Source organism: Tamandua tetradactyla, chromosome 1, assembly GCF_023851605.1.
Source record: "Tamandua tetradactyla isolate mTamTet1 chromosome 1, mTamTet1.pri, whole genome shotgun sequence".
NCBI lineage: Eukaryota > Metazoa > Chordata > Mammalia > Pilosa > Myrmecophagidae > Tamandua > Tamandua tetradactyla.
This window is the reverse complement of record NC_135327.1, coordinates 129,510,850-129,526,182: the sequence shown is the minus strand read 5'-3', so window position 1 is coordinate 129,526,182 and position 15,333 is coordinate 129,510,850. Positions and strand designations below refer to the sequence as shown.

Genomic DNA, 15,333 nt, shown 5'->3' with positions numbered 1-15,333 from the left:
ATATATTTTTAAATGCAAATATATTAAATTGTTTAAGAGCCCTTTTTAAGAGCAAAGCAAATATTTAATGTACATGAGAGTAATTGTGCCTCCCATGCCACACTCCACACCCCAGAAGTGTTGTTTTTGATCTGAGTGGTCGGATTGAGAAACGTCATAATGTAGAGACTCTAGAGTCAGCAGGATCAAATGCGAGAATGAAGCCAGAGAGCTACGTAGGGCCGGGAGTGAAAGCCATGCAGAAAAGAATTATCTAAGCTCCACAAAAATGGATGGGTGTCTTTAAAGAGGCTACCCTTTTTTAAAAAAAGCAGAAATTATTGACTATATTCCTGGAAGATGACACATTCACAGGCATTGGGGATAAGATGAATCCAGACATATAAAAGTTTAGTTTTATTATAGGTACTTGAATACAAACATTGCAGTACTTATTGCTACTTGTATACCCTTTTAGCAAGGCAGTTACAGTCCAAATGAGAAAATATAAACAAAATTATGCACTTTATTTTTTAATATCTACATTGAATTCTTTTATAAATTTTATAATGCAATTAAAACTATTATTTCCCCCACTTGATGATGTTCTCGCTCTGTTCTTTTAATTACGACATCTCTGAAGACCCTGAACTTGGTGGAATGATCTTCAGTTATGGCAGGAAATGTTAAACAGGTAACTCTACGTGGTTTTTCCAACAAGTGCTTGCTTTTTGACCTCGATTAAATGCCATATTTAAACAAAAATATTTAAAAATATTTAACATCTCATATGGTCACAGTTCCCTAGCGCTTTGCTCCAGCCTGGACACTGACCATGGAAAAGTAGATGCCTTTCTGAGCCAGCAGCTGCTGATGTGTGCCATGCTCCTTGATTTTGCCGTTCTGAAACACCACGATCAAGTCTGCGTTCTGGATGGTGGAGAGGCGGTGAGCAATCACGATGCAGGTGCGGCCTTCTCTGGCTTTGTCCAGGGCTTCTTGGACGACCTGTTCAGTAATTGCGTAAATTAATTCCAATAAAAGTATTTCTCCATCTTTAATTCCTCCTCCATAAAAAGCCCCATGATTGATCGCTCAACCAATAGATCATTCTTTTACTAAGATGTCAGTGATGCGCAACATAGATTTTTAGGAAGCGAGAGAGTTATCATATCAGAAGATAATTGAATCCTAGTTTGTATTAGTTCTGAGGCAGGGGTTATCTGTTCTCAAAGTTATGGCACTAAATACAGTCTATAAGATAATTTCAAAACATTTATATTGTGCCTAGTCACACATCTTAAAAAGCAGCCTGGTAGTCCAGCTCTGCAGCAAATTCAAGAAATTTACAGAGACAGAGAGCACAGGCTCCTTGAAATTTGGTATTTTTAAGATGCAGAGCATCTCAGAATGGCGGATGGCCTCTCTTCGTTTTACAAGCTCAATTTGTCTTTCAGATATCTCGACACTCAGCCTTTTCTTGAACTGAAAATGACTGCTAATATTTATGTTAAGACCCAGCCAGATTTTAAGATTATCTTGGCCTCCCCCTTTTTCATATGGCTGCTGAGCTGATGCAGCCAGCAGAGAAAGGAAGTATCCCTCCTGGGTGCAGGTTCTTAGGTCAATACAAAGCAATAAAGGGCTGTTTTTCTGTTTGTTTTGTTTTGTTTTCTAGAATTTATAAGACTAATTTGCCTCGGGCCATCTTTGTTATTCAGTTCTCCTGAATTTTCGTTCTCCTGAATAATAGCTACCATAAGCTGTTTAAATTACACTGAAAGCTGACATGAGTAGTAATCAATTTATCTGGCTGAATTTTGACTCTACTATGGGATATAAAAGCATACAATTAAATTTTATAAGGACAACTGATGCAAAGTGTGAATGAGTCCAATCTAAATCCTTACCTTTTCACTTTCTGTATCCAGAGCTGATGTAGCTTCATCCAAAAGCAAAATATGAGGCTGTCTCACCAAGGCACGGGCTATGGCAATGCGCTGTTTCTGGCCACCAGACAGCTGAGTTCCTTTGTCTCCTACTCTGGTATTATATTTCTGTAAAAAGGTTTTGTGTTTTAATTATGAAATGTAGAACAGATAATAAAGTACTAACAATCCATTTTTCTTACAGAAGACGGGATAACTACTTCCACACACGCAAACATGACTTAGGTTCAGAAGCCAAACATGGATTCAGAGAGTTAAACAATAAAAAAATGGCTCTAAATAGTAGGGTTAATCACTCTTCTTGAAACAGAGGTTTGGGTCTTAAAATTAATTTTAATGTAAAAACATCATCAATTTTATGATGAAAAACACTGCTGCATGTTAGTCTCTTTCAGTCTCTTGTTTTATTATGTTAGGGACAAAGATTAATAGGAAGAAGGAAATTTGATCTGAACAAGCTGCCCATAAAATTGAGGCTCATCTAATTTATAACCAGCAGGTGGCGCTGTTGTAATTATTTTAAGGCGCAGAAGGGAAGAGATTCTTGGGATTTTAGCCTTTTGATGTTTTTTATAAAACTATCTCCAATGCATAAACTATTTTAATGGATGCTAAGGAATTCAATTTTGATATCTACCTTTGAAAGCTGAAATCTTTCTTTTTTTTAGAGTTTTTCCAAAATTCCTCATAGTCTATAATCGCCAGTAAATACTGACTAAGACTCTAGGGACAGGAGTTAAAGCATAAGTAGAAGAAAGCAGAAACTGGTTGTGATAATGTTTCTAACCTAGAATAAAATACTATCTTAGTTTCAGGGGCTTGCCAGGTTGAAATTTTAGTCACTTACTGGGCTTGAGTTTTATACGCAGAGTTTCACTTTGAAATTCATGTCCTATCTGCTTGTCAATATGTACTTGCTGTTTTATTTTTATTTGCTAAATGTGGCACCACTACGGTGCTCAGACGGAAGTCTTCGCCTACAGATGGAGTGAGGCGACCGGAGGAGAGCTCTAGCAGATGCAGACACCTGGCTCCATTCCAGAGCCGCGGTGCCTCTGAAGGCAGGGGCACCTGACACCTGTCTCCCTGTGAGTGCCGGGTCACCAGGTTGTACTGTATGGATATCCAGCCGAGCAGGGTAAAGGCAGGGCTGGAACCCTGCAGAAATGTAATCACAGGAGGCTTCTAAAGGGTGACGTAAATCCTGGCACTAATCACTCAGAAGCAGTGGGTCTGTAGACAGGAACCAGGAGGTAGGGAATTTTGCCTCCTCTCTCCTGGTCTAGACTCTGAGAGTCACAGTGTCTACAGATATGCTCTGGGTGATAGATGGAGCCAGAAAGGAGGGGATCCTTGCGGGGGATGAATGCCAGCTGGGCAAAATCTACTTAATAAACTAGATAATAGTTACCTTGTTTTTGTCTTTTGTTGATCCCTAGCCCACCTGTTCTCTAATGGTGGGCTGTTCTCTAATGAGCCTGCACCAGCCAACCGGAGGGCTTGTTACACAGCCTGCTGGGCTCTTCCTCTGATTGAGCAGGTCTGGGGAAGGTGTGAAAATCTGCATTTCTAATGAGCTCCCGGGTGATGCTGGTTCACGGGGTACCTGCCCACACTTTCAGTACCTGCCCACACTTTCAGAACCGCTGCCCTCAGCATTAGCAAAGGGGATTGGAGCTTTGTGTTTTAAATGTTCCAGGCTCTAGAAGGGTCAATTACCCAAAGTTGGGCTAGAATATTTGGGGGGTGGATAATACCCGCCCTGCATCCTGCAATGTCGTGGCAACAGTTCTCCCAAGAAGACCTTGAGGAAAAGGTGACTCTTGTGCAAGAGTCAGGCCCACCTGGTATTGGCATCTTTCCCAGGAGGAGGTTACCTACTGAGCTTGATTTTCTTAGGAGGCGTATTCTTACAATAAGCATCACTGCTGATGATGGAGGGGGATTGAAGCCAGGCTAGCTCCACAGGCACGTTGGAGGCTAAAGAGGCCTGAGAGACCGAGAGATGCCTGTTCCGGCACCTTCCCAGGAGATGTCTAGAGGCCCCGCACCGGACAATAGTGCAGGGAGTGGTGGTGAGCGAGCACACCATGCCAAGCCATGCTGACGGGCTGTGCTCCATTCAGAGAGAGCCACCCATCTGCCCTGGCCTGGCCTGACTCCACAGAGTGAGGTGTGGAGCTTGGGGAGATTTAGCAGTGAGGAGGCAGGATGGAGGGTAGGAACAAGGAGGGGAGCTGGTCACGGCTGCTGCTTCGACAGGACCAGAAGTAGCTCGTCCACAGGTGGAGACCCACACCTGCCTACAGGCCCTGCCTCTGGCTTGGAGGGAAAGGTCCCTCCGGACATACCCACTTTTCCCTAGCTCTGAAGAGGCACGGAGCCTCAAGCCTAGAAGCTTCAGAGCTGGAGAACTGTTCCTGAAATGTTTCCCTCCCGTAAACCCAAATCCAACACTCTGATCCTTCCCTCACAGGAAGAAGGACGATCAGGTAATTGGGACAGGAAATGTGGCCAGATGCTTGGATTGGGAGCGGTGGTGGTGGTGGTGTTTGGGATGCTCAGTTCTCTTGGTTTTCGGAAAGCCAGACCTTTAGAAACTGTTGGCTGGGCAGCTGCAATGTGCTCCTGGGGAGACTTACTTCTGGCAGCATCTCGATGAAGGGGTGGATGTTGGCCTCCTTGGCCGCCCGCACGATCTCGTCCTGCGACACGACCCGGCTGTTGTCGCCATAGGCAATGTTCTCCGCGATGCTGCAGTCAAACAGGATGGGCTCCTGGGACACGATGCCCAGGTGGGCGCGCAGCCACTGGACATTCACATGCTTTATGTCTTTCCCATCGATTAGCTGGAAACAACAGTTCACAGATCAGCTCCAGGGCAGCACACTTTGAATTTAGCAGAGCGAATATTCATACACTAAAATGGCCATGTTACTGTGAAACTGAGGAAAAGGTTGGTCCTTTTAAGGATCAGTTCACCTTAAATCAATGTCATAATTGTAAGACTTGAGCTGTTATATTTCTTTCCTTTTAACTGGTTTCTAACTATGCACATAGCAAGCAGAATAGTGCATCCTGCCATCAAGGATGACTGTGTCCTGATCCCCAGAAAGTGTCAACATGCTAGGTTGCATGGCGGGATGCTTTGAAGCACAGGACCTCGGAGGATCATGTTCTTAAAGCTGATCCATTTCTGTGGTGTAGACCTGTTGCGAGTACAACCTTTGGTTTAGGTTATTTCAGTTGAGGAGTGCTTCAGGTGGGGCTTAATCCTCTTAACAGAGTACTTTATAAGAGGATGAAACAGAAGTAAGAGAAGCCAAGAGAGAAAGCCACAGATAAAGAGTGGAAGCCACTGAAGCCAGAAACTGGAAGCAACAATACCCAGGAGAGAAGGGAGAGACCAGCAGACGCTGCCATCGCCAACAGCCTCTCTTCAGGAAAAAGGTATCATGCCTAATTTTGGACATTTTTATGGCCTCAGAACTTTAAGCTTGTAAACTAATAAAATCCCATTGTTAATAGCTAGCCCACTTCTGGTATATTGCAGTTCAGCGGCTTAAGCAAATTACAACACATGGCAAGGAGGAATTAAGGTTGCAGGTAGAACTAAGGTTGCCAATCAGATGACCATAAGATTATCCTGGATTACCCAGGTCGGCCCAGTATAGTCACAAGCATCCTTAAATGTGGAAGAGAGAGGCAAGGGAGTGGGTGTCAGGTGATGCGATGTGAGAAAGACTAGACAGGCCACATGCTGGCTTTAAAGATGGTGGAAAGAGTTATGAGCCAAGAGATGCAGGTGGTTTCTAGAAACTGGAAAAGGCAAGAAAATGAATTCTCCCCTAGAGCTTCTGGAAGAAATATATCTTTACCAACACCTTGATTTTAAGCCAGTGAGACCCATTTTGGCCTTCTGAACTCCAGAACTTAAGATAATAAGGCCTTACAGCTGCACCAATTTATGTTTGTAGAAATTTGTTACAGCAGCCACAGGGAACTAATACAATGCATCAGACTTCTGGGATGTATCCTGGCATATCTGTACTTACATCTCAATTTCTCACTAGAGAAGTGGCCAGGATGAGAGTGGAAATAAATAACGATGACTGCAGAATAGGTGGATAGGGCAGAATAGGTGGATAGGTGATCTAACCTAACCGGAGTTAGGTCGGATCAGCTTTTGAGGAATCAGTCGCAGAGGGCTGAATGGAGTAGGAGTAGTGTGGAGGGGCGGCTGCCGTCTCTTAATTCGTTATTGATCTTGGGAAGGTGAATTTCTCCAAGACGGTGTCCTTGTGTATAAAACAGGAGTAAAGATAATCCCTAAACTCACAGAGCTGAGGAGAAATGATATCCTACATGTATTGTGTTTAGCACGGTGCTGGGCACAAAGCAAGCGCTCCTTTTATCTAACTCCATAGGTGTGTGTGACAGATGGGTGGATGTCCAGAATGCTGAGCCCGAGGAGAGGATGCCCTTTCTCTCGCACTCGGACTTCCCAGATTATATTGCAGAAGTCTAGGGCATGCCCCTGACGGTTTTGCTCATTATAATACCCTCCGATGTGAACATGCCTACCTAACAGATCCGCTCTGCAATGGAGTTCTGGCCACTCAAGTGCTGTCTGTCACCTCTGAGGAGGACACCAGTGACTCAGCATCGGGTTGTGTGCTTGGCGCTGTTTTCCCAGTGGTGGTGTGAGTGTGTGCTGAGCCGTTACACTCACTGTGGCATCCCAGGCAGCTGGCTGGGTGCCTCTGGGAGACAGCCGGCCAGAGGGTGGATGCAAATCTTTGCTGCAGGAACTGAGCTTCTGTTTGCGAAACTGACTGGTGCAGGGATGGAAAGTATAGTGTGACCTTTTTATTGCCAAGCTCAGTTGCCATGGAGACTATTTGGAACATGGACACTCCAGGCTTCCTTACAATGTTAGTAAGTGAAGGTAGAGAGAAGCAGGGGAAAGAAACTGTGGCTAAATGGAAGCTCTTGCTAGACAGAATCGTACTTGAGAAATGGAAATTTGAAGCAAGAAGGAGATTTGGGTTTTTTAAAAAAAAGTTTTCCAGGTTTATATAACTAGGGGGAAACAGACACTGCCTAATCAATTAACCACAGACAAACCTGAATTATCCCAGCAAGTTTTAATGAGTTTCCCCATCACACGAAATCTAACGCACTTGAGCCTGTTTATCCTAATATAATACAACGGAAGTGCAGGCTAGTTAAAACCTGTGTTAGCTGAAGACTCCTTTCTCCTGGAAAGCATGTTTAGGAAGAACAAAACATAAAATGGATAAAGCAGAGCTTTCTTTCTTTTGGCTAAGGCAGGGATGAGGTCTGAGGGAACTCTGGGGATTGGTAAAAACTGCTCAGAAACATACGAGAAAGTAAATATATGGTAAGGAACAAAGTAATGCCAAATTAAAATGACTAGCTATCCCTATCATAGATTAAAATCTACTTGCCTTCATTAGCAAACTATTATTTGAATCTGTATTATTCCATGTGTATAATTTACTCTGAAATAATATAGATTGAGCATCGGCTATATTCTAGGCTCTGTGATAAGTGTTGTCTAATTCTGTTGTTTAACCTACAAAACTTCCTTTTGGAGGTTGGTGATACTTTAATCCCCATTTACAGATAAGGAAACAATTTACTCAAGGCCACACAACTAGTAATCGGGGGGGAGCCAGGATTGGATCTAAGGGCTATCGGTTGTGTTTTGGTCACAAAAGTATCTCAAAATTGAAGTATATTTTCTGTCCTCCTCAAAATAGGGATGTCCCATCCTGGCCCAGGCACCCGCTGGGTTACACTCAGAAAATGACAACAGACTTGTAACTGAATCCCAAAAGGAAGGACCAGAGAGGGGAGGAAGAAGAGTCAAGTGCTGGATGCTGATGGCCTCTGGATGGGGAGGGAAGCTAGGCTGCGGGTAGGAATGCTTCCTGGTAAGCGTTTAGGGGAAATGCCGGAGGCAATCACTGAGGAGAGGAACCCAAAACTTTAAGGCTCTGGTATTTTGTTGTGACTCTTTTCATTCAAAAAAAGGAAAACTGAAATTTCATACCTAACTTTTTATTTATAAATTCACATTCTTTCCTTTGTTCCTAAAATTGTGTCACCTTCAGGTCCCACAAAACTTGGATCCTCCCCTCATAAATCTGTAGCTTAATTTTTCAGGACTCTCTACACTGAAACCTCTTCCTTCCAATTCACCAGTTCAGTGGTTCCTAAACTATGGTAGGCATCAGAATCACCTGGGAGCTGTGAAACTAAAAGGTCCAGTGCTAACATATCTGGAGACCCGGTTCTTCGTCAGCTCTCCATGCCCGTCTGACACACACCGAGTTTGAGAAGCACCATTCCAGGCCAGTGTTCCTCAAAGTAAGAGTCAAGCCCCACTGGTTGCATACATTTTCCTGACCTCAGCGTGATGCTCAGGGTCTAGTCCTTTCTTCAATTCTTAGGATCAAATGATGCCCAAATCCAGAGAGTCATTATATGACAACGAGAACTAATTCCTAGTAACTGACTAGGTGGTTAAGGGTTGCTAATTGATAAAGCTTGACAACATTTACTAGAAGTTACTAGGGACACTTCTATGAAGTCTGGCTGCTATGTAGCACTTGTCAATATTTCAAAGCTTTTGTGCAAATGCACAGGGAACAGAAAATGGATATTCCTGTAGTAGATGGAAAGGACACTTTATCAATGCATTACCAGTGTTGTCTGAGATGGTTTCAGTCCTGTGCACTCAGCATTCATTTCCATATTCATCTGTGTCTCCGCCCTTCCATATGTCAAGGGACCAGAAGGCTAAAATCTATTTCCTAGACTCCCGTTGTTTGAGAAGTAATTTAGATTCCACCAGTAAGATGCACTGTGTGAAATGTGGAAGGCAGAGCCCAATTCTCCTTTAGTATATGCTCCAGCAGACAGGAGCTTGTGCAGTAGCCAGAGTCAAGTCTTAGTCCCTTTGGGAATGGAGCAGCTGGGACACTGGCATAGTTTTCTGTAGCTTCCTTGGCCATAGGATCACAGCTGCAGTATATCATCCAATGACTTTGTAAGCACCCATCCTCTACATTAAATACTAATTTACTTGAAATACATAGGGTGGTTTCTGATTCCCAAACGGAACCATAATTGATAGTTGCCCATGTTTTTAATTATGTTCTTTTTATATCTATGTATTTGTAGAAAAAAATCATTAAATTCCACCTTTATTTTCTTGTGTAAATTATTGTACTATTTACCATTGTTCTTTTCACCTGCAATACTGTGTTCTTGCCATGGTCCCCACCCTCCCCCACCGTGCTGGAAAGTGACTCTGGGTGCAGTAGGAGGGGGATGAGATTGTCTTACCCTTCCTAAATGGGTTAATGATGGGAAAAGTTTGAGAGCCACTATTCTAATTACATGATCTATTTCAGCCAAACTGGCCTATAAACCAGACTGTGTACTAATAACTTATCAACCCCTCTTCAACTCATTCTCCTGCATGCAATGCCTTCTTGACTGTGCACCCTTATGCAAATAATTCTTAGCCCCCAAGAACCAGCTCCAGACCTACCTCTTCCTTTGACAAAAGTCCCTGAAATCCCATAGTCCCTCTGTGCTATATAACTCGTTTGACAGTGCACAGTGGTGCATGTAATATAATGTGTATACTCCATTTCCTCTGTTAATGTCTCTGAGGGCAGACACCCCACCTCGTTTCAGTTCAATATTCAACACACTGCTTAATGAATGTCTGTTGAGAACCATAATCACTGTCTGAGAACCAATATGTCCTCTAATCACTTCATTTGTTGGCAAGGTCTTCATTTTGAATCTCTTGTTCAAACTTTAACTCCAAAATGGAAGTTTAAAGTCAGAATTCACAAAAACGTACAAAAAAGGTAGTAAGAATAAAGTACTAGGTTTGTCATTGTTAAATAATTGAGTAATGACATAACTGTCTTTGAATATAATAATATTTGAGAAGTAGTGATTTCTGTGGGGAAAATTAAAAAAGAATTCTGAACTACAGGTTGAAAATTCCATTTCTGCTTCAATCTCTATTGCAGCCAGGACCCATATGGAGCTGCTTTGCATCAGACAGGCTGTACTGAGCAGGTGTCTCTTCTGATTCATCGGTGCCTGTGCAATACCAGTTATTAAATATTTTGAATAACAAGCCTGAGTATAATCAGTAACTAACTGCCTACATAACGAACACTTCTTGTTCTAAATTCTGTTTCTTCATAGTCTGATTCTTTATAGTAATTAAAAAATTTCACTTCTCCTTTCAAGGCTCCTCTGTCATCCCAATTACCTAAAACTGTCCCTGACAGGCACTAGATAAAGGTTTGTTGAATCTTGAATGAATGAACCCTTCACTCACCCTTTTAATTCAGAAGACAAAAAAGAACTCCTCCAAATTCTTTATCCACCTCCCAAATTTGTTCATCTCACTTCTTTTCCTCAGAAAATGTCTCAATATGTCCTCTCCATCAGTGGTCTTGCCACATCCTTAGTCATAAAAATGCTCAAGCTCCTCCTGAAAATTCTCCCTGGACTTTGCCTCCCCACCCAAGCTATTATTCTTACTTTCTTTCACCTTCAATCTTCTGGAGAGTTTGTGCTCACTTAAATCTTTATTTCCTCTCCAATCCATACCTCAACTTGCTAAACGTTTTCTACCACCATCCGCATACTTTCAAATGTCAGAAATAGCCTTTCACTGCCAAATCCTATCCCATCTTTTCAGCCCTCGTGTTGTCCTATTCTCCACAGCATTTGTCACTGCTGCTGCTGTTTCCTTCCTAGAATACTTCCACCACCTACCTTGGCTTCCATCTCAGCTGCATCTCCTAGCACCTTTGCTATCTTTCTCGCTGCTTCATATTTTTTGTTGGCTCCTCTCATGTAAGCTGAAACCTAACCAAGGCAGGTGAGGTGGGTAGTAAGGAGGCTGCTCCGAAAAGAGAACAGAGGGGCAGGTTTAGAGAGAGGCTGGAGAAGCTGGTGGGACAGATGGCCACTTGGTGACCGCCATCTGGGATGTCAGTCTTTCTCTCAGCAGGGCTGTTGTTTAAAAGTTTGAAAAAAAAAATCATGCCTTATAGTTGGGGGTTAAATACCTAGAGTGGTTCAGGGGAGGTAAAACCTTGAAATGCGTTGATCGTGGAAGCACTCACCACTGTTCCACCCACGGGGTCGTAGAAGCGCTCGAGGAGCTGGACCACGGTGCTCTTCCCGCAGCCACTGCTGCCCACCAGCGCCAGCGTCTGTCCCTTCCTCACCGCCAGGCTCAGCCCCCGAAGCACTGAGATGTCTGGCCGGGTGGGATAGTTGAACATGACTTCATTAAATGTCACATTCCCTTCCATCTTATCCTACAATCGGAACAAGATCAGAACAGCAACACTGAATGTGACTGCTGCAATATCACCAGGTGTCAGCTGGCAGTGAACATGTCTCATGCCATCTGGGCTTCATTTTAATTTGTTAGAATTGAATAAATAAAACCTCAAAGAGTTCATGCTTTTACGGCATGTATTGCTCTTGTGCAAATGTGATCATTAAATCTGTTTCCCCAAGAATCAAGTAACAGCAAACAATAAAATCTGACCAACAGGACTTGCTTATAAAGTGGGCAGTATTCCTGTCTCCCTATAACTTTGTTAAACAAAAGTACTGGGTGTTATAGACATTATTGGCATTTAGTAAAATGAATCCATGATTTAGAAAGTTATTTTTTTTATTGGCAAATTTCAAAAGCACAGATTTCATTAAAGTTCCTCTTATAATAAATTTCTTCAGGAGTTAGGAACAGATCATATAATTGAAAAATCAAGCTCACCGGCTTCAGGCCATCTGTGCTATAGCTGTCGATGAGAGGGACCTTTTCAATGATCATAATGATGTGGGCTGCTGACACTTTGGCTTTGGCATAGTCGGGGGCAAATGAACTGACTTGCCCAACTGCCATGGCACCAAAGACAATAGCTGAAAATACCCTGGAACAAAAAAAGGCAAAACATGCATGTGACGTATAAGAAAGAAGACACTGTACAACCAGACAGTATTGCTTCAAATACTTACAAGAGTTGAAACAAAACAAAAGAAACCCCTTTCCCTTCTAAATTATATCAGTGTAATAGATTGATCATAAAATGAGCCTTTTGTTTTTTCACGTTTTTTTCATTCCACCTCGCAATGTGACTTTGCAACTCTTTCATTTAAGGAGTAGAGTTTATTTCCCTACCCTTTGTACTTGGGCTGGCCTTGTGACTTGTTTTGGACAGCAGGATGTGGTGAGAGTGACTGTTGCCAGTCCATGCCCATGCCTCAGAAATTTGCTTTCTCTCTCTCCCTCTTTTAGAACATGAGAACAAGCCCAGATTAGCCTTCTGGAGGGTAAGAGACAGAGAGAGGAAGGCTAATTCGGTCCCAGCCAACTCAGCGGTGAACCCAGCTGAGAGCAGCTATGCTCAACCCACATCATCAGAACTGTCCAGCTGACCTATAGACTGGTGGGCATAAATAAATGTTTATCATTTATATCACTGAGGTTTAGCGGGTGTTTGTTATTCAAAATTATTATGGCAATAAATAATAGATACAGTCAGTGATGCTGGAATTGCATCAGATTTTTAGAAAAAAAAGTGAGCTATGTAGTGAAGTGAGAGTTCCTTACAGGTCCAGTTATCATGCTGCTCTCAAGATGCACCAACATTTTTAATGTTGCATGGGAATCACTTAAAAAGTTAGAAAGGACTTTACAGGTTATCAAGTCTAACTTTCTTTCAATGTTTGTGCCTTGACGTTTCTCCTAACCTGGCATCCACTCTGTTTTCGGAGGGTGCAAGTTTTCTGATTGAGCACTTCCATTTTTAAAAAGTTATTTTTCATGTGGAAGAAAATTTGACTTCCTTTTGCTCAGTCCTTCAAGTACCTGAATACTGTTAAAAAGGTCCTTTGCCTCTTTGATAATTCCTCTCACTCTCACCATTCCAGCAGCCCTTTCCTGAACACACATAATTCTTAGAAGCACTCTCAGAATGCTGTGAATCCATCATTTTCTTTCCTCAGGACTCTATGCCTGTGTTAAGGTTGCATATAATGCCTCCAGGTTTTGAAAAAAATAGCTCTAAATAAATCACATCAGTGGCTATTATCTGTCTTGTAATCTTTTCAACATGGGCTCTTTTTCAAACGGATTTTTCTTCAAACAGGGCTCCTTTGTCCTTTATTTGGGAGATTATTTCCCAAACCTAAATGCTCAAGTGTCAGCAAGTTTCATCAATTCCAATAATTACCTTGGAGAAAAGAAATATCTCAAAAATTAATCAAACACTCAATGCCAATGATACCTGGTTTTGATCTTTTCAAAGGTTAGGCATAACCATAAATAGCTCCTGCATATCATTTGTCAGACATAGACATTAAATAAAAATTTTGTCAGCTTGACAAACTGTGATGCCTGCACAAGTCGATGTCTAAGTAGAATGGACATATATACTAACACATTACACTCCTAGGCTTCTATAATTCTGGCTTAAATGGAAAACTGTGGTTTGTTCTCTATTGCTACTAATTACATCATGCTAATCAAGAGCAGAATCTTACTCATCACCACATCCAGAGCTCTGAAAAAATTTACCACCACACTGAGTATCTGGGTACTTTAGAAATGTAAATCCAGGAATGTTATCCCCCTGACCAAGATACGATTTTCTGCATTAGCAGCAATCTAGCTTTTCCTTTTATCATTCATGAATTTTTCTAGTTCTTAACTTCCAACTGCTCTTGTCTTATGAAGGAAAGCAAATTTATCCAGGCATTTCCCAGGGTTTGTAGCATTTAGTACTCCAAACTCTGTACTTAGCTGCCGCACTCAGAGAGTCCTTTAAAAGGAGCCAGTTGTAGTCCTAGCTCTGGGTTAGGTTTCATCCCAAATGCCAAGACCTTCTGGAAGCCTCCAAGTAACCCCACCCAGTGACAGATTCTGAAAGGTCAGATACGTGAGTCAGCACTGCAAAGAAGGGGAATTACTGATCCCCAATAGGAACAGGGTTGCTTAACGGTAACATACTGAGACTCAGAGGCAAAATCTATTCATGAGGTTTCACACTAGGGGTTTATAGACAGACATCAAGCACATTCATTTCAACTTTATTTCTCTATAGAGTTCTAATTATAAATATTAAGCTGATACTTACAAAAGAACATCTTGAAAGTCCATTAACTCCCTTGCCACCAAAAAGGCACCAAGCCGGAAACAGGCAGCATAAGAAAAATACATCATTGCCTGGGTGATGGAAAATGTGATGCCAAAAATCTGTGCCTTCCTCAGGGAGTTTCTGAAAAGAAGACATTTTCTTTTTTTTACTTACTTGACTTTTCATTCTTCAGTCCTTAAAATGTAACCTTTGGCAGAATAGCAGTGGGGCACAGAAATGTGGTAGACAAAAAAGCGGTTCAGTTTTCAAAGAACTAAGTTTGGAACTTCATTTTATCACTTATCAGTAGTGCAGTTTTAGGAACTTGCCTCGTCTTTAAGCCTCAGTGTTTTTATCTTTAATGTAGCATTAACCACACCTCAAAGGGTTGGTGTAAAGATAAAATGAGCCAATAAACATAAAGAGTCTGTTGGGGGGGATTAATACATGAAAGTTCCCTCCCCTTTGTTCTCACTTTTGGACATAGAACAAGTCTGTACTCTACAGTAAACATTCATCAACACACATTTACCAAACATCCACAAGCTGAAGGGACCACACTGGGCACTGCAAACACAAACAGAAGGCATGTTCTTGCACTTGGGACCTGGGAGTCTATTGGATAAAGATTTATGCAATGGAGATCCTTTATGATTAAGATCTCATGGGAAGAAAAGAGTCAGCACTTAACTCTCTGTTGGAGTTAGAAAAGGTTTTTCAAAGAAATTCTTGGAATTTCTGAGCCAGATGGTACCCAGTATGGGTAAGAGCAGGTTGGTGAGTAGCCCACACTCTTGGCTTCCTATTCCTGCTCCAATCATATCAACTGTGTTTCTATCTGTGTCATACACTAGAACTTCAAATGAAATTTCTTTAGAGAAATGGGCTCTATTATTTTTTAAAAGTTTGAAAATGTATCAATAAGGTCTAGTCCTCTCCTTTTACTATAGAATAGACCAAGACTCAAAGAGGTTGGGTTTGTCCATGCTTCCATCACTTATTAGAGGCTCACTGGGATGAGTACAACAAAGGAAGGACAAAAGGTTTCCATCAGAGAAGGAGAAAAGAGGAAGGAAAGACATACCCAGGAAGCATACCATACTTCAGTATCCAACAGACACCTGAAATTTCATGTTCCATGAAGAATTCATTGTCAACTAAAGCAACGTGCTATTCTCTATCCC

General features: G+C 42.0%; 1 protein-coding gene across 4 annotated transcripts in view; it reads right to left on the bottom strand.

Annotated features, from left to right (window-relative positions):
- Window positions 1-344: 344 nt before the first annotated feature.
- The window catches only part of ABCB1 (ATP binding cassette subfamily B member 1), a 261,471-nt gene continuing 246,482 nt past the window's right edge, over window positions 345-15,333 (bottom strand). For 2 of the 4 annotated variants that reach the window (XM_077148311.1, XM_077148394.1), the window contains exons 23-28: window positions 14,150-14,290; window positions 11,788-11,944; window positions 11,123-11,320; window positions 4,571-4,777; window positions 1,890-2,036; window positions 345-987 (exon numbers count right to left, since the gene is read on the bottom strand). In XM_077148311.1, the coding sequence (XP_077004426.1) occupies window positions 784-987; window positions 1,890-2,036; window positions 4,571-4,777; window positions 11,123-11,320; window positions 11,788-11,944; window positions 14,150-14,290 (1,054 nt within the window). In that variant the 3' untranslated portion in view covers window positions 345-783. The remainder of the gene's footprint in view (window positions 988-1,889; window positions 2,037-4,570; window positions 4,778-11,122; window positions 11,321-11,787; window positions 11,945-14,149; window positions 14,291-15,333) is intronic. The other 2 variants (XM_077148221.1, XM_077148159.1) reach the window with 1 other exon arrangement.